The sequence below is a fragment of the Coturnix japonica genome, chromosome 2, assembly GCF_054131305.1.
Source record: "Coturnix japonica strain WE chromosome 2, WE-NBRP24, whole genome shotgun sequence".
In the NCBI taxonomy this organism is placed as follows: Eukaryota; Metazoa; Chordata; class Aves; order Galliformes; family Phasianidae; genus Coturnix; species Coturnix japonica.
In genome coordinates, this window is record NC_140664.1 from 85,260,792 (window position 1) to 85,287,114 (window position 26,323).

Genomic DNA, 26,323 nt, shown 5'->3' on the forward strand with positions numbered 1-26,323 from the left:
AAATGACTACAAATTAGGAACTCATAGAAATATTATTATTTTATTATACAAAAAAATTTATTATTGTATAAGAAATTGTATTGAGGTATACCGCACCAGGATTTTTTTCTAACTATAATGACAACTGCTATCTCACATGCAAACATATTCAAGCATATTCAATTGCTTCAGTGTGTATCAGATGCTGGCAGAATCTGAGATAAACCTAAAATCAGGGTCTAAGGCTCACTTTTCTCGCAAGCTGTATCACTCAAAACAAAGCTCTATCTGAACAATGTACATATAATGAAGAATATATATCTATTGAACCATGAGGGAATATATATATGTACATACACACAAATGTGCAAGCACTAGATTTGGTGATTTGTGTAATAATGCATTGTAATAAATAGCTTAATTATTTTATAATTCACTGACATCAATACTTTCACAGACAAATCTGCAGTTTTATCTGAGACCTGTACAAGAAATTTTACGTATATTTCTCCCAGGTATTACTGTGTTGTATCAGGATGCAAAAACTTATCTGACACAATTAACAGACAGGAGCGCTGTGACAACCTCAGTCCACACAATATATTCTAGCTTGCGAGTGCACCGAAGTACATTGCATTTGTCTTTCTGCAAAGCCTCTGAGTCTATCAAGTGACCAGCACTTACCTTGGAATACAAGCTAGGTATGAAATTAGTCTCCTAAGGTCTTCTTGCCGTATTCTATCATGATTACTACGTGCTGGAAACGTTAGAATGGGGCCTCCACGCTTATCTCTGCCACCTGAAAAATAAAACACATTTAAAAAAACCCACAGTCTAACATCATTCTGATTTGCAAATGTAGTCTTTATATTGCTTTTAGAAAACCTAATTCCTATGCTACTGAATGCATACCCATTTTAAAAAGATTTCAAGTTAAGTGCCAACACGGTCATTTAGATTCCATGTTGGGAATATCAGTGAGCACACTGTCCCAGTTCCTACAATGAGGAAGTATCTGTCAAAAATAAATTAAAACAATTGAAACAAAGAGTAACTATAGTATTACACATACATACTACAGAAGCATTTCCATTTGATGGACAGTCTGATACCTCTAGCAATGGTGCTTTATTATATATTTAACTTTTGAATCAGCAGTTACACAGATTAAATTTAACTGTAGACTCAGCAAGCATTTAGAGAATACTCTCAACGTTAATTTCTTTAACTAGTATGAAGTTTAGGTGTAGAATACACTAGATGAGTATATAGGTACCATTAAAGCATTTTGTTTGTATATTTTCACCTTATTCTGATGTGCAGATTTTGTATTGTTATTTAATAGTTTTTGTTTTTGTTAGCAATTTTGTTTGCATTTTGTTAGCAATGCAAAACAAGGAAATTCTGAGTCCTTTCAATACAAAGAGTAAGAAAATGTGACTTTGAGAGAAATGTATCCATCTTATTTGTCACACTGCATGTATTTACTGTAGTCAAAATGAAAATGCTATTTTACATCAAATGCATTGCTTGTGAAAACAAAATGTTACTATTACTCCATGTTACACGTATGTCAGTATCCCCTCTCTGTGACAATCACACAACAGCATCAACCTATTCCTACAAATTGAATTTCACATATACATTCTCAACTACAGATGTGTGTGGGCTGTTTTCTCCTGTCCGACAGAAACACTAAGAAACACCATCCCGTAACCAAAGTGTTTTCTCATTTAATTAGCTCCTCATTGTAAAAGCAGGTTATTAAGAGAGTCTTAAAGAACTCCTTATAAAGGCAGACCAAGAGGAAATGAATAGAACCAGTTACTCGGACATCCACCAGTGTCCTCACCAGTGCAACCTGTGCGTGCTTGCTGCAGACCCAAGGCCCAGGACCCCAGAGTGCCTGTACTGGGCACATGCTCCATGAGTCACTAACTAAAACTCAGAAAAGGAAAAGCTGCTTCCGATTTCTGTCAAGCTGCAGAGTCAGAAACACCTAAACATAAAAGGAAATTCATCTTCTTGTCTTCTATGACCCTCTTAAATAGGATAAGAGAGCAAAAACAACTAAACTCTAGTGGAGAGGGTTAAGTTTAGCCTTGATGGGATTTCATCTCAGAGAATGCTGAGAATTTTTGCATAGCAAGAGATGGGATAAAGATAGGCCAAAAGGCAAGAAAGGAAGTACAAAGGATCAGAGAAGCAGCCCAAGCCTCTGCTCAGCTCCAGAATGGCCAGCAGACCTCAAAGCTACTGATCTTAGCTATAAGGCTGCTGCAGCCCGTAATGCTTCCCTCAGCTATACACTTACAAAGTTTAGGTTTCAACTAGAAAACATTACTAATCTGAACCGTCCTAAGAAAGTATTTGATCGCTCCAGGTAGAAATTCTTCTTCCAAAAGCAGAAGCTGACAGTGAAGAGGATACATTATACTGTCTTAACATTCTCCAAGTTATTTTAAACAAATTCCTTGTTATATACAGACCTCTCAGATTGCCTTCAAGGTCTTTCCTACAAATCAACTACCTTATCATGTTATTTTCCACCATGAAAGAGAAAAGAAATATGAATTTTTTTTTAGGTTATTTTGGACACTGTCTCACATGGCTCCCAGCACCATGTACACCACAAAAAATCATAATAAAATAATAATCATCATCATTTTTAAACTGTGGTTCATAAACTCCAGATAAATCACATCCTGAAATTTTCAGTTGTTGGAGACAAAATTCGTCACACAAATTTCAGGTCTAGATGACTAATGAAAAAATGAATACAGATTCATTTTTTGGCAAAATTAGTTCCACTATCAAGTTTTAAACCAAATATTAAGATTGTTAAGTATTAAGCTTAGGGCTTTAGAATACAACATTTTTTTTTATTTTTTCTTTTCATCTGCTAAAGCTTTTATCAGCTTTATGCTTGGAGAGCCAAACTTAGGCCTTTTCCAATAAATTACTCTCATTTCCTTTCTTCCTGATGCTCCTGTGTCATACACAAACTGGAACGTTAAAGTAACAATGCATTAGGCACCAGGTGGGAATTTCCTGTCTCACAATAGCCTTTGTTCAAGTCAGCCCTCTTTTTGCCTCGGTTTTACAAAAACATATTAAGCTACTGCTTTCATCAGTCAGACTTCCATTTCTACCCTTTTTCGTTTGTACAAAACCTCCGTGGTATTGAGATATTCTCTTTGTTTATGCCAAGATGTGTCATACAAGTAGCTGATCAACTCACATGAGTCAGCTAACATGAATCACTTCTGTCCAGCTTACATCACTAACAGCAGTCTTGTCAATGGTCTCCAAATGGCACTAAAACTGATCAGGTTGAACAGTGTAGTTTTTTTTCTTAGAAAATGCCTTTTCAACTACTCTCAAAATACTTAAGCAAATCTAAGCAACAGATATTTATGGAGAGGGAGGTGCCCATCTCTTATCCCCACTCACTGATAACAGAATGGGAATAGCGTAGAGCTTCAATGGGGAGGCTCAAGACTGGACACTGAGCACACAGCCCACAGATTTTAGAAAGCACAGATGAGTAAGTGCACTATAGCTCTCATTTGTCCATTGTACAGCATGTAGTTTGTATTTCTTTGAAACAAAACAAAAAAGTCTGCTACCCTGCTCTGTGCCACAGATAACAGAGACAAGGTAGTTGAATTCTCTTCTCTTTAAATACATATTCAGATATACTAGACTATAAAAAACCCACTCATCTTTTTCATTTACAAAAACACGTCATTAACAGTTCAGTAAAAGAGACTAGACTAGATTGTGACGATGCAGGAGAAACCCAAGGGTGAATCACATCAAACCTACTGTGGTTTATGGCAGAGAAAAAGCAGTGACTGAAACAGCCATTTCAAAAGTGATCAGACTGTGCAAAAAAAATAATAAAAATAAAAATTCATATTGAGCAGATGTGTAAAATGTGTACACATGCAAACAAATGGAAAGACTGAAACAAAGCAATTTATAATTACAGCCTAAAACAGATTGAAGAAGCACCTACTGGAGACAAAAAGGGAAGCTCATATAGAGTTGAACTGCAATGCAGTGCAGTCAAAGTGAAAGTAGTACCTCAGTAGAAGGTGTTTGATATCAAGGGCCTTAAGTCTTAATACACTAAGATTTCTGATTGGTTCAGGACCTTATTTCAAGAATGGCTTAAGAAATAGCTATCAGTGAGACAGTCTGGTGCTTGAATGAAGAATATTATTTAGGTATAAAGACTGCAGTGGAATCCAAAATCTCTTTCCTACTCTACAAACCTTAACTACTTACTGTACCTATAAATACTAATACCAAGTACTAAAGCAGAAGTTGTGCTTTTGAATGAAAAAGGTATGCACACTGAAAGCCTCTGTAAGCCAGTAGTCCAATGTTCTCACATATTTGTATATTCCCAGATATAAGATTTGACAGACCTTGTTCCCAAATGCATAAGCCCCAGTGGTGGTGTTAGTTTGGTTTGGTTTTGAGAGGGCACTGTTTGTTTAAATTGCTTGTATTACTGATGTGTTTTGTTTCATTTCATACTCACTTTCAATGGAAATGTGAAACAGTATGGATTTTGGCAGATCACCTCCAGCCAAACTCATTGCCCACAGCTGTTTGGTCCGCTCTTCCATCAGAAGTTAACTACCCTCACACTGGCTCACTAGCTACCGTTACTGCCTGCCTGCTCCTCATCTCCCTTAGTTAATAATCTATCATCTCCATCTTCAGCTTACATTTAGCCTTCTTTACTTTCACAGCATTAGTGCCTTTTGAGAAGGCCAAATGGTTAAAAAGCACACATTAGAGAAAGCCTATCATCTTTCACCTCCCTCCTAAGGGGTCTAAACTAAGCTCTGGATAATCTGGAAATGTAGGGGTTTTGGAATGGAAACAGATTTTTTTCTTTTTTGAAATGCCATAAAGGAAGGCCAAAACAAAACATCAACGAGGGATCAAAATTATGTATTTAATTCCATTTACTTTTTTCCTTTCCTCTGAAAATATAGTTTTAAGCAAGACTTCATCAACATTATAATTTATAAGGAAAAGCATCAAGACAACCTAGATTATCAGAAAACTGGTCTGTTATGTCAGTCACTTTACAAAACACTATTTTTGTTTTAGAATGATACTTAGCAGCACAGAAAGGATGAAGTACTGTAAACTCCTCACTGCACCTGCAAGCATTGTGATCCACAGCAAATCTCTAGCAATTTTGGGGACTATTTTTTATGCTTTATCGAATATAAATCTTATTTCTTTACTTCCAAATAAATCATTCCCTTTCCCACCCCCTCACCGCAAAAAAAAAAATACCAAACACACAAAAACAAACAACAAAAGAAACAAAAACAGAAGAAACAAAAATAAACACCAACTTCTAAATGTGAAGCTGTCATCCAAGTCATCTGACACTACAGTTATGGCAAAGAGAATGATGCTGACTCATCCCAACAGGTTTGGAAGTACTTACTTCAGAAAGTCAGACCCAAAATGCAGTTCACAAGAATAAGCACCTTGGACAGTCATCATTCCAGCAAGTAAAGTTATTGAGTTATAGAGTGTGTTACACATTGGTAAATCCTCTGCTACTTCTTCTTAAATAAACAACTAACATTCAAAGTCTATGCAAGAGATAGGTTAAATTAGATGCTAACTCATTTCACCATCTAGACATGTGTGCTTCAAAGGACACACACTGAAACTTCACCTCTGCAATAAGGATATTTCCCCCATGACTCAGACTGACCCGTAACAACGGCAACATTGTAAAACTATCCAGCAGAAGAATTGGATTCCTTGATTGGAAGAATCAAGGAATATGATTTCAGCACAGGAATTTGTTTTAAGTAGCATTACTGGATACGCAGAGAGTTGCAGGACAAGACATTTGCTCTCCATTTAACAAAACACACACCTTTATTATTATAGATCCCTTCACACCAATCTTTATGTTACATCTGGGATACCTAATGGTATTTGTTGCTGTCCTACATCTCTGTGATTTTTGCAATGACAGCTCTAGTATTTAAAGTACCACATTGTATGCAACTGATACAACAGTTATGCTCTATACAACAAAAGAAAAGAACTGTACCTGAAAGGTATGCAACTTTTTCTTTTAAAATTGGCAAAACTTCCATAGCCTTCATTTCATCATTTTTGCGAAACCCTGAAAAACATCAATAGAAGATAATTAGTCAGAAAATCAGAGACAAACTACTATATTTAATTAAAGTGCTGTGTAACATTTACCTCTGGGAAACAATCTCGGTGTTAAAACAATAACAATTAAGATAATCTTATAATAAAAGACTGCAAAAAGTAAACATTTAACATTTATCAATAATCAAGTCATTGCTCTGACTAACTTAACACAAACATCATAGCATGATAGCAAGACTCAGTAAAAGACAGAACACTGCCATTAGCCATTTTCATCCGTAAGTTATAAGCATCACCTGGCTCCTGTTACTTTAAACATTCAGACTTTAGCTCAAGCACAGGAGCAATATCAAGCTAATGAGAATAAGACACCTTTAGAGCAAGCACCAAGCACTTTCCATCCTCTAATTAAAATAAATAAATAAATGCCTAATACAACATCACTATTTAGCTTTGATTTTCCTTACATCACTTCCACAAGCAGAATCAGAGATAAAGCTGCACTTTTTCCGCTGCCTTACAAGAGCAGGATCTTGTAAAAGAAGTCATGTTTTGCCTTGTTAATTCTACACACACACAGTTTTAAGTGGTCCCTAGGGGGAGCGATTACAGTCAATTTTGCAAAGCCATTGATTACCAGCTTGCCCTAATCTTCTCTTCCATTGCATTACTGTGGCCAGATTCTGAACTTTTCCTTTAAACAGCAACAAATCATCTTTGAAGATGGTATCTATTCTGAGATAAAATAAGCTTCTTAATTATTGACAGCTTCTAGCAGTTACTACAAGAGCAAGCTCAGGTATGCACACGGCAGCCTCTCCAAAAATGCATTGCTCTTCCTTTCTAGAGGGGGTAGCAGAACCTGTCAGTGATGCTCAGCAGCTCTCACCTCTCTTGAAAGGTGAGTGAAGCAGCATGACAGGTTTCCTGTGGAGGACTGCAGATTGGCAACCACCAGGCATTCTTTAAAAATGCATCAGAGAAACATCATAAGAAATATCACATATGCAGGCCACAGCAGTGTCCTCCCATTTCACTGCAAGCATTCAGCTGGGATATTGTCTCACCACCCACTGACTGCAAACAGAACAACACTGAACAAATCTCACTAGCTAGTTCCATGTTTGATTCCCTGTGAAAGCCACAACACAACTAATCCCAGACCGGACAGGAGCTCTCAGAGCAGCGGACCAGCAGCGCAGCGCTCCCTCAGGCAGCACCCTGCCAGGAGCAGCACCAGGCCCACCATGGCTGAGGAGGGCAGGGATCCGCCTCCTGCCAGCCCCAAGACTCCCAAGGGTTGCAGGTGGCCCAGAAGGGGCCTCTTGCCTCACTTACAATGTATTGGTTAAGGAGTAGCAGTTGTTTACTGAAACTGGCTACTGTTTGATTCCTACTGTGTCTGCATTCAGTAGGAACTAAAGCTATAACCACGAGTTTAAGACAACCTTGGGCTTAAATAACTCAATCTAAAGAGACAGCAAATATCTTTTTCCATCCTGAAGTACTTGGGTCTCAGCTGACTGCTAGGGCATGCAGGCACACTTCCAGAGCTGAATGCTTGCTGTGCTGTGCTTTCAGCTGTCTGCTGTAAGCTCAATGCTGATTTAGCCTGCAGTTTTCTACAGAAATTCCTTTTCTTTACAGCAAATTTGGAGGTAGAAAACACTTTCTCCTCACCTACAAAGCATGCAGTGACTAGCGCTGTGTTTGCTTTCTATTTTAACCCAGAATTACCCTGCCTGCTCCTTCCAACCTGCAGCCTGCCTGCAGCACCTCGGATGGTGCACAGCCTACTCTGCCCAGAGCACATCCATTTCTATGGGCACGAAGGGGTGGCTGTAGGTGAGCAGCCCAGTCACTGCGGCAACTCCTGGCTCCAGGTCTGTGCATCCTTGCAGCTCACTGCCTCGGATCACCCCTCCTACTGCACTCCTATACTGCTCTAAACACATTGTTTTTATTCCAGTTCCGCAGCATTAAGGCTTAAAAGAAAAGGCTGTGGGGATTACAATAGATGGTGGAACACAGAGAGCAAGAAGGATGAATGAGGCAATAAAGTACCGTATTTTGAGTGGCCAGGACCCACCGCTACTGCACGCTACAGGAGGTGACGTCATCCAAGCCAGGAGATGACATCATCCTCCCCATCCCCCATGATGGACAAAGGCTGCAGCAGTGGGCATGCTGCTGCCCTTACAGGCACAGTGTGTACGCATTTATTGTTCACTTCCCCACTCAGTAAGTCCAATATGATCTTTCTTTTTTTACTCTGAATGTGGATTTTAATAACGAATCCTATCCTTGCATCTTTCACAGACACTTCTATTCCCCAAACAGGAACATCACCCTTTCAGCACCCACGGAAGGAAGACCTGATTATGGCTAAATGCTCTGAATAGGCAGCACCTACCCTGCTGCTGCCCCGCACATCATACAGACACTCCTCCAACTGCCTGCTGGGAGGAGGGAGCTCAAATCATGCTAATTAATATGCAGCATAAGTAGTTGAAGGAGCACGTGGACAAGGAGCCCGCTTCCATTTAGGAGATGCTTCTCCGCAGTAAGTGTTCAGAATTACAAATTCCCAGAGCTCCGTGAGCACAGCCTCCCACTGGAGTAGTGCCACCACCCAGCGCTTACTGAAGGATTGCATCACACAGCAGAGGTCCCCAAGCACTGAGGTAGAGCAAGCAACTCAGATCCATAGTAACAGCTCGATGCCCTGCTCGGTGGTTCACACATCTGAGAGAATCATTGCCCCAGTGTAAGGCAGAGGGGTCCTTCAGATACAGTACCTCTGTTAATCATCTTGCACTGCAGGATTTGGTCATAGCCACACAAGCAAAGGCTACAGATGAACTAGTGGCACATGCATCTTTGAAGCTAACAGATCAACTACAGAACAGAGATAAAAAACACAATTACACTTTCCCTGAAGATGTGTTACTGCTGCAGGAATACTGAAATCTCTTTGGCATTTTCAGGTACCTTCACTGATGCTCTGCTGAGGCAAACTGAAATCACACGAACTCACTATGCAAGGGCATAAACCAGTTTCACAAGAATTATCTTACTGAGACAGCAAAAAGAATAGGAAATTGAGGCTGAGAGCAGCATCCCTTTGTGAAGAAGCTGAACAAATGCTCATCCATTGCTGCCTCAAAACCTGCTTGAAACATAGCAGAAAAAGCTTTCTGAAAAGACAAACAGGCTAAAAAGGAACACTCATCCTGAACTTGCAGATTTACAAACACAACTACTTTTCACCTTGAAACGTAAAATCCAGATCTTTTTACAGCCACAAACAAAAAAGAAGCCAGAGACTCATCACAGGGCACACTGATGCTTTCTGCTCTCTTCTGATTCCAGAGGAATTATTCCATGTCATTTGCCTCATCATAGGATACAACAGCAAAAGTGCCCCCTCCACTGGGCTGCACCCTACAGTACCGCCCTTCTCATCCCTGCCTCTAAATAAATAAATAAATAAATAAAGATAGGCTGTTTCCTACCCAAGAAGCATCTCCATACCTCTAGGTTCTGCACAGCTTCTTGCATTCACTGCCCCTCCGTGTTCATGAACTTTTTGGGGGATTAGAGACAACAACTGTTATCAGTTAATATTTATGAAAAGGGCTCCAAGACATTGCTGCATTTCTTCTGTTTCATGGCTTAAACAATATTAACTACAAGATTCTGAAAACTGAGCTATTCCTCCCTGCAATTGTAAAGGCATCATAGCTGCATTTCAAAAGAAATTGCTTTCAAGCTTATTAAGAAAAAAGGCAAATAAAACAAAAGGCAGAATAAAGAAGATGCAAATGTACTGAAATTAAATCATTATTAGACTGATGCGTTCAGGTTTCATTGTCTGCCTTTTTTTCTTCCTTCATACCTCAAGTGATGACATTAATCTTAACCCTCCAAAGCCTACAGGTTTATTCAGCTCTGAGTATCAGTTATGATTTATATGATAAACGTCAGCTACAGGTTTGTTTATGCATTACCTCCCATGTTTTCCAAGTGTGAAGAAAAAGAGAGCACACAGCAGGTTCCTACTCTCTTATTTTGCTATGTAGAGGTTTTTAAAATAGGGCAGTGGGTCAGTTTCTAAGGATTGCTCTAGCCTATGGAAAATACAAAACCTGAATAGACTCACACGCATCACAGTGAAACCCTTCACATCTTTATGCTGAAGTCACTATATATGAAACGGCACAGAGTAAGTCAGTAGAACCATTCAATTCTTTCTTTTCATCAGTAAGATCTGGAAAAACACTTGCAGAGCTCCACCAGTTCCTGGGAATACAGATGGACCCAGAGTGCTGAGGGACACGTGAGAAAGAACTTTCAGAAAGCAGAAAATGGCAAAAACAGCGCTAGTGAAAGGGATACAAAAGGTAACTAATGCTAATGCACGTATGGCATTACTGACAGCTTTTTCTGATTTTAACTTGGAATTTTATGTGCCAAATTCAATTTCATGAGTGGCTTAACTACTCATACTTTTGTACTCGAGCACAGCATTCATAGAGCAATCAGAGCTGTCAGTTCACCAACTGCACTGTTATCACTTCCTGATATAGACGTCGCCTGTGTTCATTTCTGTTCAGGAATCTCACACCATCTTGTATGTTCCAACAAAACAACAAAATTCAGAGTAACTACAGCAAAGAATGTAGCTCTGCTCTCCACCCTTCATGAGCTCCCAGATGAGCAGTTACAACAGGTAGTGTGGTAACTCAGCACTAACTTTTAAGAATGATTGTTAGTGCATCTTTAGGAACATATATTTCCTTTCAGGAAAAAAAAAAAAAATGAGGAATTCCATCAGTGTTTTTATTTTAATGACATACAGTATTTTGAGCAACATTATTAACCTTGGCATTCACCTTTTGTTCATTCAGACTTTCTCTTGGACCAGACTGTAAAGCCTACAGGCATTTACAACTAGGATACCAAGAAGCCTGTCCTTAATTTGATGCTGGATGGGGCCCTGGGCAGCCTGGTTTAGTATTAAATGTGGAGGTTGGTGGCCCTACCTGTGGTGGGGGAGGGGGATTGGAGCTTGATGATCCTTGAGGTCCCTTCCAACCCGAGCCACTTTGTGATTTAATAGGTTTGGTGGGGTTGGGTTGGCAGTTGGACTAGATGATCTTAGAGATCTTTTCCAGCCTTAACAATTCTGTGATTCTACAAATACACATTTTTCAATCAAAACTAAACTGAGACTCAAAACCTGACCTATTTTTCTCCTTTAAAGCAAAGGAACTTCTGCTTCTATATTCCCTGCAAGCATTCATCCTGCTCCTGCAGTCCCACCAGTGCTGCTGGGAGCTCACCCATTTTGGTGGAAGCACCGTTCAGTGCTGCCATATCCCAGCAACACAGCTCTGTAGTGTTCCTGGTGCTTCTGATGGCAGCCACTACTGACACGCAGCTTCACAAGCCCACAGCATCACAGCGCCCAGTCTCCTGGCCTACCTTACTGCTTTAACAGCAGTATTATCTGTGTTTTGGTTTTAAACACAGCTCAAGTGAAAGGTGGTAGCTCCTACATTTTGCACAGCAACAGCTGGAGCACAGCACGTTAGTTCATGTCCTTTGGCTCTCGTTCCAAACCACCATCTGGAGAAACTTATTTCCCCACTGCAATTGATGGAGGCTACAGCAAGGGCAGCACAAGCCAGCAGGCAAACAATCACCCTGCGCTGCTTCATCCTTAGCACCAAGCAATCTTTCCATCAACCTTAAAATCAGTCAAAAACGATCATTGCTTTTGTGCTTCCAACTTATCACGTGTGGGATTCGTAGGTTTTAAGGCATTTGGAGGCTTCATTCACTTGTTCTCTCCCGCACCCCCGTGCCGCGCATGGTGACGCCGCAGAGCCACTAAATCAGCGCCGGGCGGGGGGATGGCCGCGCTGCAGCCCCGCCCCGATCGCCCTCAGGTGGGCCCGGCCGACCCGGAACAAAGGGCTCCCGGTACGAACCGAAGACAAAGGCGGCCGCCGCTCCGGGCAGGAGCCTGCACGGTCAGGTTCCGAAGGGCGACGGATGGGCCGTTGCTTCTTTCCATAATGTAACGTTCACGTGCGCACTGAAACGAACCATATGCTTTACCGGGGAACTACGGTTACATTAAGGAGGAATGCTGTAGCCTTCCGTCTCCAAGAGGGGAGGAGCAAGCGGTAATAGGCACACTGTCCCAGCCGCCTATCCCAGTCATGCCGGCAGCAGACGGCAGCGCACGGAGACCGCTTCATTGCAGTAGAGGACACTCATCTCGCAACCCCTGCCCACTCCTCTGCTAGATAACAGAACGGTTTGGTTTGGAAGGGACCTTTAAGATCATCCAGCTCCAACGCCCTGCTATAGGCAGGGACACCTCCCTCTAGACCAGGTTCTCAGAGCCCCATCCAGCCTAGTTCTGAGTGCTTCCAGCATCCACAGCCACACTGGGCAATCTGTTCTAGTGTCTCACCACCCTCACAGTACAGAATTTCTTCCTGCTATCTAGTCTAAATCCACCCTCTTCCAGTTTAAAGCCATTTCCTCTCATCCTGTCACTAAGATGTAATATCTTTTACTAAGTTCACAAACACCTACCTGACCTAATACAGATTAAAATGTTTTTTGGAGGGACTTTTACAAATACTGGTTCCCTCTTCACCAGACTCTAAAAACACAATTCCCTGGATAAGTTGTGTGAGCCAACAGAAGGAGCTAGCATTCTGAATGTACTAACAAGCAGCTCTGCACTTTGGCACGCATAGGAACGCATTACTTCAGAAGCCTGCATGACTTCAGCGGCCAACAATGCATTTTAAAAGCAGAAGGTGAAGTTTTAACAATGTCTCCTTCCTCATGTGTTCAGTTTCTGACACAACCAAATACACAGATTCTCTCTGAAAATATTAAGCTTTAAAACCAATTAGCAGTACTAAGTCACCTACAATGCATGGTTGGAAAAAGTAACCTTCATAGAACAGATCGGCAGCACAGTGGGAAATCTGACTTCTCCAGCTGCATTCACATTTAATTTTTATTTTTATTTTTTAGTGTTTTTATTTCTAGCACCATCTCATCATGTTAAAATGGGAGTTTTTGATGCATTATTTTGTTTGGCAAATGCATACTTTTTACATATTATTAAATGAGAAGCACTCTGTTCTGAAGTGCTTTTGGTATGGAGCCACTTTTGTTGCAGACAAGTAGTCATGTGGCTGCATTCTATTTCACTTCAGAGCTCTGGTTCTCTGACTTGAGAGTTTGGCAACTTGAATGGAACATTCTACCATTACTTCAAGACCAAACAAAATCTGAGCAATCAAGTCACATTAGAGGCTTACCTCACAGTTTGAGCCTTTCTAGCCATTGACTACTTGAACACTGTACAGCATCCAGCCCGAGTCACTTGGCTTTTTCAAAGCGTTTGAACAGACAGCGGGTAGAACATGGAAAATGGCACTGAATTCAACGCTGTGTTATTGAGCATTCAGTTAAAAGACTGCAAGACATGGACAGAAACTTCCCTGTAAAAAACTTCCCTGAAAACTTCAATAGCTGCCTCCCTTCATGTTTTTCTAACCAAGTGTATATGGCCAGCATCTCCTGGCTTATTTGATTACCAAGGACAGTGCTAATCAGTCCTTTAAGCACATAGACTTTCTGTTACATTTTACCTCCACTGTCACTGCTAATGACAAGTCAGTTCATTGGCACCACCTCAACTACAAGAATAATGGAAGTAGATGGAACATTTTTTTCTGCTACTTACACTCCACAAAGTGTATCAGGAGGATACTTTTCAGTAGTTGCTTAACAGAACTTGTAGTGTACATACATCAGGTTGAGACTTCTGGAGACATCCAGCAGATGTTTTGACTCAGTGTACTAATGTTCTAATGCAGTGCACCATCAGTGTCCAACCTTTTGGCTTGCATGGGCTGCATTGAGTGAATAGGAATTGTATTGGGCTGCAAGCTCCTCCTTAAGTAATGCCTCCTTGTTTTTATGTAAATAAATAGAAGTGATACAAAGACAATAACACTATTTGATGTAGCAAAATCTCAGCTACTAACTGCTATTTTCCAACATAGCCACCACCATTAGCTACGCATTTTCTCCAATGATGAACAAGAGCCTGCATGCCACACTCAAAACAATCTGCATCAGCTGAAGCAACATACTGTCACCACTGCAGAACCACCACACCACCTACCGCCTCACTGTGCTCACATCCACTGTTTTGTCCTCATAGAAAAGTACCGTGATGAAAGTTGGTGGGTGCAGTTTTTTCCACATGGAGGAATTCAGTGACACAACTTTGCTGCATACACACTTCCATGCCAGACACCATTCTGTCAGACTGTCCCTCTGCTGCCATCTGTCACACAGCAACAAAACATAACAGAATATTGGTGGGGAGGTTCAGCCTCTACTGCCGTACCACCAACATCCCCCTCAGACATCATGGGCCAAAACAATAAAACAGGAGGCATTACTTTGAGAGCAGTCCTTGTAAAATGTACAATATTGTTAATATATAAGCAACAAAACATTTCCATTTTTAATATTTTAAAACCTTAATGAGAGGAACAAAAACATAAAACCAGTGGGATATTTCACCTCGTGTGTCTGTGTGTTAAACAAAGTCATCAGGTTAGCTCAGTGGCAGTGGTTACAATTCTTCCTGAGGTCTCAAGGTGTTCATCTGAGACTTTTTGATGAAATGATACTCTTCCTGTACTTAATCCTTGAAAACAGCTGTTCACAGATGCATATACTGCCAAACAGCAATGACAGGTAAGGAGTGACAGTGAAGCATGAGATATTTCTCTCTGATAAGAGAAAGAAACACTTATGAAAGTGTTCACCAGCAAGGGCTCTAACTGCACCACCCAAACTGCAGAAAGCAAAGCTAAGAACTGGAATAAAGATCAGCCTGCTGCAAATAAAGATCAGGTTCAAGACCATCTAAAGAACCTGAAGATGCACAAGTCCATGACACCCAACAAGACCCATCCATAAGTTCTTAGGGATCTGGATGATGAAGCCACCAAGCTGCTATCCATTGTCATGGCAGTCTGGTAACATTCACAAAAACTGGAAAAAGGGAAACATAACCCCCATTTTCCAAGAAGGAAAAAAATAACATCCAGAGAACTGTAGAGCAGTCTCACCTCTGGGCCTGGCAAGATCATGGAGAAGATCCTCCTGAAGGCCTTACTAAGGCACATGGATAATAAAGGTGAGGTGATTGGTAGTAACCAACATGGCTTCATCAAGGCCAAGTCATGTCTAGTAAGCTTGACAAGTCATGTCAAGTAAGCTTGATTTATGATAGAATCACATCGTCAGTGGATAAAGGAAGAGCAACTGGACTTGTGCAAAGCATTTGACACCATCCCACGTAATATCTTGGTCACCACATTGGAGAAAAATGAATTTGATGGACAGACCACTTGCTGGATAAGGAGTTGGATGGATGGTAGCACTCAGAGCTGTGGTCAATGGCTTAATGTCCAAGTGGAGATTGGTGATGAGTGGTGTTCCTCAGAGATTGGTGCTGGGACCAATGCTATTTAACATCTTTGTAGGTGACATGGACGGTGTCCAAGTGCACCCTCAGCAAGTTTGCAGATAACACCAAACTGAGTGGGGCAGTTGACTCCCTAGAGTGCACTTGCAGCCCAGAAAACCAACCATGTCCTGGCTTGCATCAAGAGAATCGTGCCCAGCAGGTCCAGGGAAGTGATTCTTCTCCCCTGCTCTGCTCTTGTGAGACCCCTCATGGAATACTGCATCCAGTTCTGGGGCCCCAAATGCAAAAAGGCCATCGAGCTGCTGGAGCAGGTCCAGAGGAGGGCTATGAAGATGATCTGAGGCTGGAGAGCCTTCCCATGTGGACAGGTTGAGTGAGTTGAGGCTTTTTAGCCTTCAGAAAAGAAGATTCCAGGGGAACCTTCTAGGGAACCTTCTAGTGGCCTTCCAGTACTTGAAGGGGGCCTACAGGAAAGCTGGACGTGCCTGGCTTAGATCATGACAACTCAACTGCATACAGATGTATTCCAGTTTGCTCCTATCCAGTATGTTTTAACGCTAGCTTAGTTCTGAATTTGGTAACTGAGAGCACTAAACGCAGACCAACTCCACAGCTTATAAACGCTCAAAGAATGAGTTTCCAAACAAATTGGCAGCAGGATAAGTACCACTCAGAACACTAATGCTGTTAGCAGCAGCAAAATTGCCCTGATTTCAAAGCAGACTAAAAATTATACTTTCATCTCAACATCAGGATAAAAGAAATATGAAATAACTGAGACTCATTAGAAGCAAAATTTTGAAATAAGAGGACATGTTCTTCCTCTTATCCATAAAATAACTAAATGCACGATGACGCAAAGGATCCAAGTTAAGCATCGTAATGCAGTATTTCAATTTGTCTCAATGGTTTTGGTTTTATCATCATGTTACACAGAACAGTAATTTGAGAATCAAAATCAACAAAACTATATAAGGTTTATTTGGATATAAAAGAAAATGCCTTGAACAAGCCCAACATGCATCTCAGACAAGGCTAATATTAGAAGCTTAAACTGCCTACCAAAGCAGCCTGTTGTTGGCAGATGTGAGATAATCCCATCTTTACACAAGGCCTGCTTTTGACCTCTTTTGGTAACTGACTGCCATTAAAATCACTTTTTAAATGAATGTTCTTATTCCCTGATTTGTTAAACTGTCATTCTTGAAGCTTTTGGCTCAAAGTGTTACTATTGATACGAGTTCCTTAACCTACTCAGTTGTTTAGGTTTTATAATCTTCACAATTTAAAATAATACTGACATTATGTTGGTATTTACATATTTGATTTCTCAAAATGACTACCAATTAAATGAGAAAGTCAAGTTTGTTGTGATTTTGGTTTGTTTGTTTGTTTTACTAAAATAGCTCTTCGTCTGCACTTGTTTTGCAGCATCCAAACCTGAATCACTTAGATAAAAAGCAGAATAAGAGTTGCTACAGAGCTTCTAGGTGGTAAAACATTCCAGTCTGCTTCCATTTTACCATGTCAGCCCAGTCTGCAGCATCTACCAGCTGATTCAAAGACATTAAAGACTTTAATATGTCACACCCTTTAAATGTTTCTATCAAACACACCAATGCAAGGTGACACAGGTAAGTTAGGTAGAAAGTAACTACTGGCAGCCTGTAGACTAACCACAGGGATCTACCTGAAAGTTACTTGTAGCTTTCCAAAAAGGAAACACTTCGCTAATACATTACAAGACAAACTGCTAGCTCAGAAGTCCACTACAAAGCTAAACTATTTTGATTTTCTGCTAATAGTGCTCTGTGCAAACAGTTACTGACAGCCCATGAAATGATTGTGGTGGTTATACGTGTGTGTGTGCAAGTACTGACACACAGCAAAAGTGAAGGAATGGGTTCTGACAAGTTCCATGCAGCCACACTATCGAAGATGTAATTTGATATATAGTTCCTGTTGATGGCGGCACCAGCTTAAGACAGAATTGTGTGATATTTACCAAAAGTAGGTTAAGGATTCTTTCTCTGATTAACCATCAAGCAGACTTCCAAATACATACTTAAGGCAGGACACATGGATGAGCTAACAAATATTAGTTGGAAGTAAACAACCTTCTGTTCAAGTCAAAAGTAAACAAGCTTACCTGTATTATGTCACAAATGTCTGTAGCCAATTTTGCATATTTTGGCTATTTAAAAACAAGGAACTGTAATTATCTTAAGTATTAATTTCTGCCTTCATTAAGAGAAGGCTTATTGACAATTATTGGTCAACACTAAGATATCGATACCACATTGGTATTCATATCTCTAATATGAAGATACAAGGACATTAGTGAGCATTTCTTACTAGCACATCACTCCACCAAAGAGGTTAAGGGCATGAATCTCAACTAAGTTAAACAACCATACCAAACTCAGTTAAACCAACCAACCATACCCAACTAAGTTAAACAAATCAACCACACCCATACATTTCTTTTCAAGGTACCAAACATTAGAAATTCAACTGTGAGTTTCAATTTTAACATACTATGGCAACTTCAAGGAAAATTAACCATTCCTCACACGTTGACTTGAGTCTTGAACTAGGAAAAATCTTTACAGATCCTTCTCATTTCCAAACAGAAATAAATGCCACTGGACTTTATAGACCAAATAACAAAGGATGGAATTATTGCATTACATTAGGCAGCTACAATGCCATCCCCTGAATTTTCACTTTCCACAATAGTAATTTTAGAACAAGGAAATAACTGTGTTGTTACTGGCTCAATGATTATTCCTTAATGAATCACTGTCAGATGAACAGTATATCCTTGTCTCCAGAATCTTCTTCATTTACTTAGAAGTGCTATTTACACTAAATACACCACAGACATTCCTTCTTCCTAATGAGCTCAGTATCTGCATTTATGCTCCCTTCAGCAGATGACTAATATTACAAGCGTGCTATTTTGATTGACAGCTAATACCATAGCTGCCATTGTCACTTACATCATGCTAAAACATGAAGTGTTACCCACATCTATTTGGAGAGTAAAAGAATACAGAATTGCTTTGACACATTGTCAAGAAGCACTGTCAAGCTTCACCCACCATAACTGTGTTTTCTTTTTCTCCATCTTACAAGGTCATTAACTAACACAGAAGTAGAGGATTCTACCATATCACTGCTACACATTCACTTTAATTTTGAATATTAGGCAGTAATGTGCCATTACAAGACAAAGTATAAGGAACATTCAATCAACTTACCATTCAGAAGTATCAGTACAGCACTTTTTTGGTTTGCATCCCACTTATAGGAGCACATAGTTCATATCCTACAGGGTTAATATGCCTGTGGCCAGCAGAATAGATAAACTAAGTGATGCTTATAAGCAGCAGCAAATCCTTTATCAGAGGAAAAAACAAACAAACAAAAAACTGATTTCAAAAATTCGGATTTGACTTCAAGACCAGAGTGAATTTGATCTAATTTCCATACCGGATAGGTTTCTATCTCATCCAAGAAGCATTATTTCCAAGTCAAAACATTTTCCGCCCAGTCCTGTTTGAGCAATCAGATGAAAAAAGAAAATGTGCATGTCCAAAATCCAAGCCATCTTTGTCGGTGTGTATCTTCTGCTTGTACGGTTTGCTTGACTGTCAGTTTGTTTAACAGTTGCTCTGCCTGGATTTACTACCAAATAGGCTTTGACAATGATTGCTATTTAATCCCATGTAATACCCACATGCAACTGTTCCCAGATCGGAGGACAGTTTAAAAACACAGTCTCCCTGGCTGCATACAAGTCTAGAGCCACATACCAGAAATCTTGTAGCTGCAAAGCTCAACAGTAAAATGGGCCACTCCATGGCAAACAGAACTATTTACCTCTTTTATGTCTATGATCGAATAAATGCAAATAATTATAAATGAGGCCTATAATTCCTTGCTTAAAATTTCTACTTAGTAACCTGAAATGGATCACACTTATACTAGGCAATGGCATTTCAATAAAGCCAAATAAAAAAGTTACCATGTAAGTGTCTGAACTTAAACTATGGTTCATACCACGCCCCATAAATGGCAAAACCCAAAATACCCTCAATGCAATGTAATTTAAACTCAAGAGATAACCTTCTCTCTGCCCACTCATCTATGAAAAGCCTACTATTTCAGCTACAGAAGTTATTACATAAAAAGCTTCAACATACACAAGAATTAACTAGCCAGGAGATGACACAGAAATGTATAATGAAAACTAGAATGATTTCCCTTAACTGTTCAATCTCTGCTTATATTACTCTGAAACAGAATCCTTCAATTATCCATAAACATCCACATCCCAGTTTCTGGAATGCTTATCTTCCTTAAGAAGATATTTCTACGACCTACACAAAAGTCCACATACAGACTGCCTTAGAAAATTAAAAACTGAAGCAATATATTTAAAGTTTGTCTCTATCACTGTAACAGTAGAAACTTCTTTCCAAAATAAAAGCAAAAAACCCTAACACCTCCTCTATACTGTCAAAGTTAATATTATACAGATATAGACAAGTAACCTGAACAGTTAATAACTGCCTGATGAACATCTAATTTCAACATAACACATACCTAAGTTTTAGATAGTAATCTACAACAACAATTAAATTAAGAACAAACATTAAGAATTTGTAGAGTGAGTAATAACTCCTGCCTAAAGCACCAGCTGATAAACCTTAAGATAAATTAGGGTGGAGAAGAGCAAAATATAGTTTGATATTAAAGATACTGAATGATCCATTATCACCATTTGGAAGAAAAAAGAAAACAAGAAGCTCATTTGAGTTGACAAAGGCAAGATACTAAAAGGAAAGTAAGAATTTCTGTTTAATTGCCACTGTCTGAGACTACATGTCACAATAACACAGGGCATGCCACGTGCTAGCCAAAGAAATCCAGGCCACAGCTGGAGCACTTCCAGACAAAGGTACTCAGCATCTCTGTTCTGTGACAGTTCTGGTGAAACACCACGTCTTATCAGACAACAGCTTAAGCATTATTCACAGCCTGTGGTGGTAATACTTTAGGAAAAGCTGAGCTCAAACTTGGCCTCCTCATTACCTAAATTATCCACTTTACACCAAAGATAAAGGAATGTGTTCATCTGCTTTTAATTAGACATGGCCACTTCTTAAATCATGCTTAACGAACTCAGAGATACTTAAGAAGAAGACCCAGTAATAAGACAGTCTCAACTCATTTCAACCTGCAATATCAGTTGCTGGTGCTCTGCAAGACAGAAGCATTTGGGAAGACAAAGATTCCAGCTTCCTTGTCAGTACAACTCTTCCACAGGCTTGTTTAACGACTTGCATAGCACCACTAGGCACACCCAGGAACCCACACATTTTCTAGATTTTTGTGAATTTACTAGTATGTCATGAACCTTCCCTTTTCTTTCTGGGATTTCCAAAGTAGCATGATTTTCTTAGAACAGCTAATAGCAGACTAGCTCATAAGAAAGTGATATGACTAAGTTGTTTTCTTTTTTTCTTTGTTGGTTTTCAAGGAAATCATGAACAGGATACCAGAGTGCATCCTTGACACGTGTGTCAGAAAGCATGCTACCATCTAATGAACTATATGAGTGGGAAAACACTTGATCTGTGCCAAAACAAGAGCATCAGTCTGCAGTACTGACAGCTTTCCTGAGAGATCCAGAGCACAGTCCAACTCAGTTGAAGACCAGCATGATTTCTCATCAATCTGCTACGCAAAAATAGAATGACTAAAATCCCCTGTTCTTCTTCAGGAAACAAGAGTACAAAGGAAATCACAAGGATGCTCTTCTGGCCATTTCCAGACAACATGCCTGTAGCATGACTCAGGCACTTGAAAGAGTGTTTTACCATGAAATACTATTCCATACATTGGCAGTTATTTCAGTAGGAGTGTGCCAACTATGTAAGCAATGCAACTTCCAACAGGATGTCAGGGCTCACTACAGAACATGAGTGCAGCTGTGACAGACCAGTAAGTATCTATGTACCACTAAAAGCTAGCCTTGCAAACATAATGTGGGTAAGCGCAGCAAAAATTATCCCCAAAAAGAATTAAACAAGGAGGGTCCAAACACAAAGCCTGACTTCCAGCTAAGCACAGGTTAGGTAAGTCACGACTTTGGGCCCACGTCAGCAGACTGCCATCAGCAGCTGCCCTGAAAGCTCCCTGCAATGACAGGTCAGGCTGCCAGCTGCCCCCCTCTCCTCTGCTCAGCCCCACGCTGCCTACACAGGATTCCAGCAGCTCTTCAACAACCAAGCTGTTGAAAAAAGCCAAGCTACAAACTGGATGCTGCCCTCATTTTCTGTATCCTTTTACATAACCTCATCCCTACACACATTTTGTATCTTTTCTTGAAGTACCTTGGCAGGATTAAGCTCACAGAGCTGGAAGTACAGCTCCGGTTTTTCCTAATTAAATTTCTAAATCATTTCTTTCAGCTTACATGAGCACTTGAGAGTGCGGATGTGGGGGTGAGAGGTAGACTTTACAGTAGTCAGATGCAGTTCTCCTTCAAGGCTTTGTAATATTAAATCTTAATTGATTTTAACTCACACTATATCCTTGCTCAAAAATATTGTATTAGTTCATTGCTGCCTAATCTGAAAATCAGTTACAACTCACAGTACCACACAACTCATGCTTCAGCTGAGGAAAATTCCTTGCTCTTAACATTCAGGTTGTTGATTCAGTCTTCTTTGCAGAGGCCTACACGTGATAATAAAGAGGAAGTTCAGCAGAAGCATGCTGCTGCCTGCATGTGGATGCCCAGGACTCCTCTATCACAGCAGTTAATGGCAGTTTTAGCACTCCACCTTTAGTGTTGTAGCACAGAAATGTGTACAGGCACTACACTAACTTGTAAACAATTGAAGCACAAATAATTGAAGTTGGGAGGGAGTGTTGATCTGCCTGAGGGAAGAAGGGCACTACAGAGGGATATGGATAGACTAGATCAATGGGCCAAGATTAACGGCATGAGTTTCAACAGGGCTAAGTGTCAGGTCCTGCATTTTTGTCACAACAACCCCAGGTGACCCTACAGGCTTGGAGAGGTGTGGCTGGAAAGCTGCCTGATGGAAAGGGACCTTGGTGTGCTGTTGGACAGTCAGCTGAATATGAGCCAGCAGTGTGCCCAGGTGGACAAGAAGGCCAACAGCATCCTAGGCTGCAGTTGGACTTGGTGATCTGTAAGGTCTTTTCCATCCTGAGTAATTCTAGGATTGATTCTATGATTCTTAAGACATTTGCTGTTAACATGACAAGATAAGTACTTCTACAGATTCCATAACTACTCTGGTCAACCTGTGCCAGAAACTCAGTCACCTGCACAGTCAGGAACTGTTTCCTTATGTTCAGATAGAACCTCTGTGTTTCACTTTATGCTTATTGCCTTTTAGATTGCCACTGGGCGCAACTGAAAAGAGTAAACTATAATCAGTATATTCTAAGGTCAAAAGATAGTAGAGGATATTCAGATTCTCACTGTACCCTTTAAGTGATAGAAAGCCAATAACTTGAAATGAGTAACATACAAATTTCCAGAGAAGTACTACAAGGGGACCTGAAGCATTTTAAGACCTTAAGAGACAAAGCAGCTTCTGATGGCTATGTAACTAAGATGGATGCTGGCTCCAAATACAGAACAGTTCAGACTGGAAGGAAACTTAGTACAACCTCCTGCACAATCAGCTGGGGTCAAACCAGGCTGCTCAGAATTTAATCCAGTTTAGTCTTGAAACCTCCAAGGGTGAAATTCTGCAGCCTCTCTGGCCAACTTTTTCCCATGCTTAATTATCCTCATGGTGAAAGCCTCCCAAGTTTCAATTTATAACTGCTGACTCTTGTTCCTCCCCTCATGCACATGAAGAACCTGGCTGCACTATCTCTGTTTCCTTCCTATAGGTACCAGAAAGCTACTGCTAGGTCCCCTTCTTGACCCCAAATGCAACAAGCCTAGTTACCTTGCATCAAAATTGGTGACTCTTCAGCTGGATCTGATCAAGTTTACCAACATTTGTCTTGAGCTGTTCCAAAATTGGATACAGTATTCCAGATGCTGAGTACAGGTTAAAAAAATTATCATTTCAGTCTACTTCAGGATGCTGTTACTCTTCATTGCTGCTAGAGTACACAGTTAGCTCATGCTTAGCCCACCATCTACTAGAACAACCAAAATTTTCTAAGTAGAGGCTCTATCAATTTCTCAGTCCCCAGTCTCTATCAATCCACAGAAGCTGATTCATCCCACACACTAGATCTTATGTTTGTCTTTGTTGGATTGCTTGAGGTCAGCACATTCCTCTGCTCCATCTAGGTCCCTCTCGATGGCAGCCTACCTTCAGTCATGAACTATAGTCTCAGTCATGGTTTATAGTTTTTAGAAGGGCTTGTAGTGACAGGCCCTCCCTATAGCAGGAACTAGATGATCTTGAAGGTCCCTTCCAACCCACATCACTGTATGATTCTACAGTCTCATGTCTGAGGGTACGCACAATCTTAATGAGGATATAGCCTTATCCTCTTCCAGGACACCATAAAGATATTAGATCATATAGGGCTCAGGATAAAGAATCATTAACCATCACCCTCTGAGCACGATAATACAGGCAGTCTTTCTCTCAACAGACAGTACAGCCATCTAGATAAAAATCTCCGAACTTGAATACCAGGCTGCTACTATGAGAAGACCATGTCAAAAGGTCTGCTTTTTTTTGCTAAAACTCTAAAGAAAGGATATCCACTGCTTTTCACCTTATCAAAAGACTGGTTAAACATGATTTATTGCTGTTATATTGATTCTGGCTATTTCCAAGCAGCAACATCACCTTCACATACCTACAACTGCACTTAGTCCTTGACTTTCCTATGGACCAAAGTGAAGCTGACCAGCCTGTAGTTCCCTAAATAATGACTCTTACCCTTCTTTAAGATGGTTAGAATATTTGTCTTTCACCCATTATTGAGAAACTTGTACCATCTCCATGATCTCCCAAAAAGTACAAGCTGTCTATTCTAGTGCCATGCAGACCTCTTAGAGCTCTAATACGCATCCCATCTCATTCCATGTATTCTGGGTCAAGATTCAAGTGTTCCTTGACTTATACCTCTTCCACTACTGGTTGTTGTTCTCCCTAAAAGTAAAAAGATCATGTACATCTCCTGAAATCACTGAGTACCTCAGCCTCATCTACATCAGTGGTCATTAAATCATCTGCTTCATTCACAAGCAGGCACACTTTTTCTTATTTATTCTTATACTGCTAATGTATCAGGCGTAACTCTTCTTGTCACTTTCAATGTCCATCTTGTTTCAACTCTGGCTGAACTTCTGCTTCCCTTTCAATTACCACTTGGCATTGTTTCCTGCAGATACACTGATATCATGAACTCTCTTGGACTTCACCTATTTCACTGCCTCAAGAGCTTTCCCCTTGAGCTGATTGCTCCTATTTATCTAATTTATCTAATTTATCATTGGACCTGGTGAGGAAGGTGCATACAGGAAAGCCATCTCAGTATTGTACTGAGACATTTCTTGTTAACATTTAGTTTTCAAAACCTGTTTCAAAAATCCCACTCTAAAGATCAACTTTCTGTGGTTACTGCTGAATGCCAGAAAAATATTTCCTATAGCAATATTATATTCTTATTTGCTCAGTGAAATGCAACTATAATGCAGTTTCTCCTTTAAATGGTGAAAAAATACAGGAAGTGGTGGTGCTGTATTTTCAGCATGACAGAAAGACTCATCCGAAGTTATTTTTCTCCTCAATCATCTCAGAAAACATGATGTTAACCTTCCTATTACAAATCCAGAATAACGCAGCAAGTTAAAAGGAAAAGATGTCAACAAATTTGTAGGCCTGTAATTTGATCACTGAAGAAAGAGTGAAACACTAAAACTGAAAATATAGAGAAAAGATTCAAATATTGTTTTACTGACCATTAAAATCATAGCAACATTTTTAACAAGTGATCTCAAGCTACCAAGTTAAAAACAAGTGATCAACCTATCATGCTTAAGGCTATAATGAAACATTGTAAACTGCCATAAGATTATTCACTTCTGCTGAAGCAAACCCAACAATTTAGCCATTTGCATCCACCTCCCATCAGTAATCTTCTGGCAAAGGTTAAATGAGAAAAAAGCAGCTCTCTGTAATTTCAAACATTCTTACAAGAAAACTGGAAACTGTGGAAAGTGAGATGATTTTGTTTGTTTTTTTTTCCCCTTTCTATATATTTATGTCTAACAAGCCAAAAATCCAGTTGGAACAGTCATAGTATGTTAGAAGAACTGCAGGGAATTTTTATACAAATAAGGCATTCTATTTGAGAATAGAAGGCCTGGTATGATGGGGCAATAGTAACGGTGGACAAAAGAAGCGCAACTGATATCTACTGGACTCGTGGAAGGCCTCTGATGTGGTCTCACACCACAACCTTATCTCTAAATCAAAGAGATACTGGTTTGAAGGCTAGACTATTAGGTGGATAAAGAGTTGGTTGGATAGTCGTAGCCAGAAGATTGTTGTCAATGGCTCTATGTCCAGATGAAGGTTGGTCAGGAGTAGC

At 40.1% G+C, this 26,323-nt stretch overlaps 1 protein-coding gene across 4 annotated transcripts in view; it reads right to left on the minus strand.

Annotated features, from left to right (window-relative positions):
* The window catches only part of TRIO (trio Rho guanine nucleotide exchange factor), a 221,798-nt gene that overhangs the window by 158,443 nt on the left and 37,032 nt on the right, over positions 1-26,323 (minus strand). For 3 of the 4 annotated variants that reach the window (XR_014942818.1, XM_085537841.1, XM_015854391.3), the window contains exons 2-3: positions 6,086-6,160; positions 664-778 (exon numbers count right to left, since the gene is read on the minus strand). Coding sequence is in view for 3 of the 4 variants with exons in the window: in XM_085537841.1 (XP_085393967.1) it covers positions 664-778; positions 6,086-6,160 (190 nt within the window). In the remaining variant the exon portion in view is untranslated. Of the gene's footprint in view, positions 1-663; positions 779-6,085; positions 6,161-18,966; positions 19,048-26,323 lie in introns of those variants that run through there. The other variant, XM_085537842.1, reaches the window with a different exon arrangement.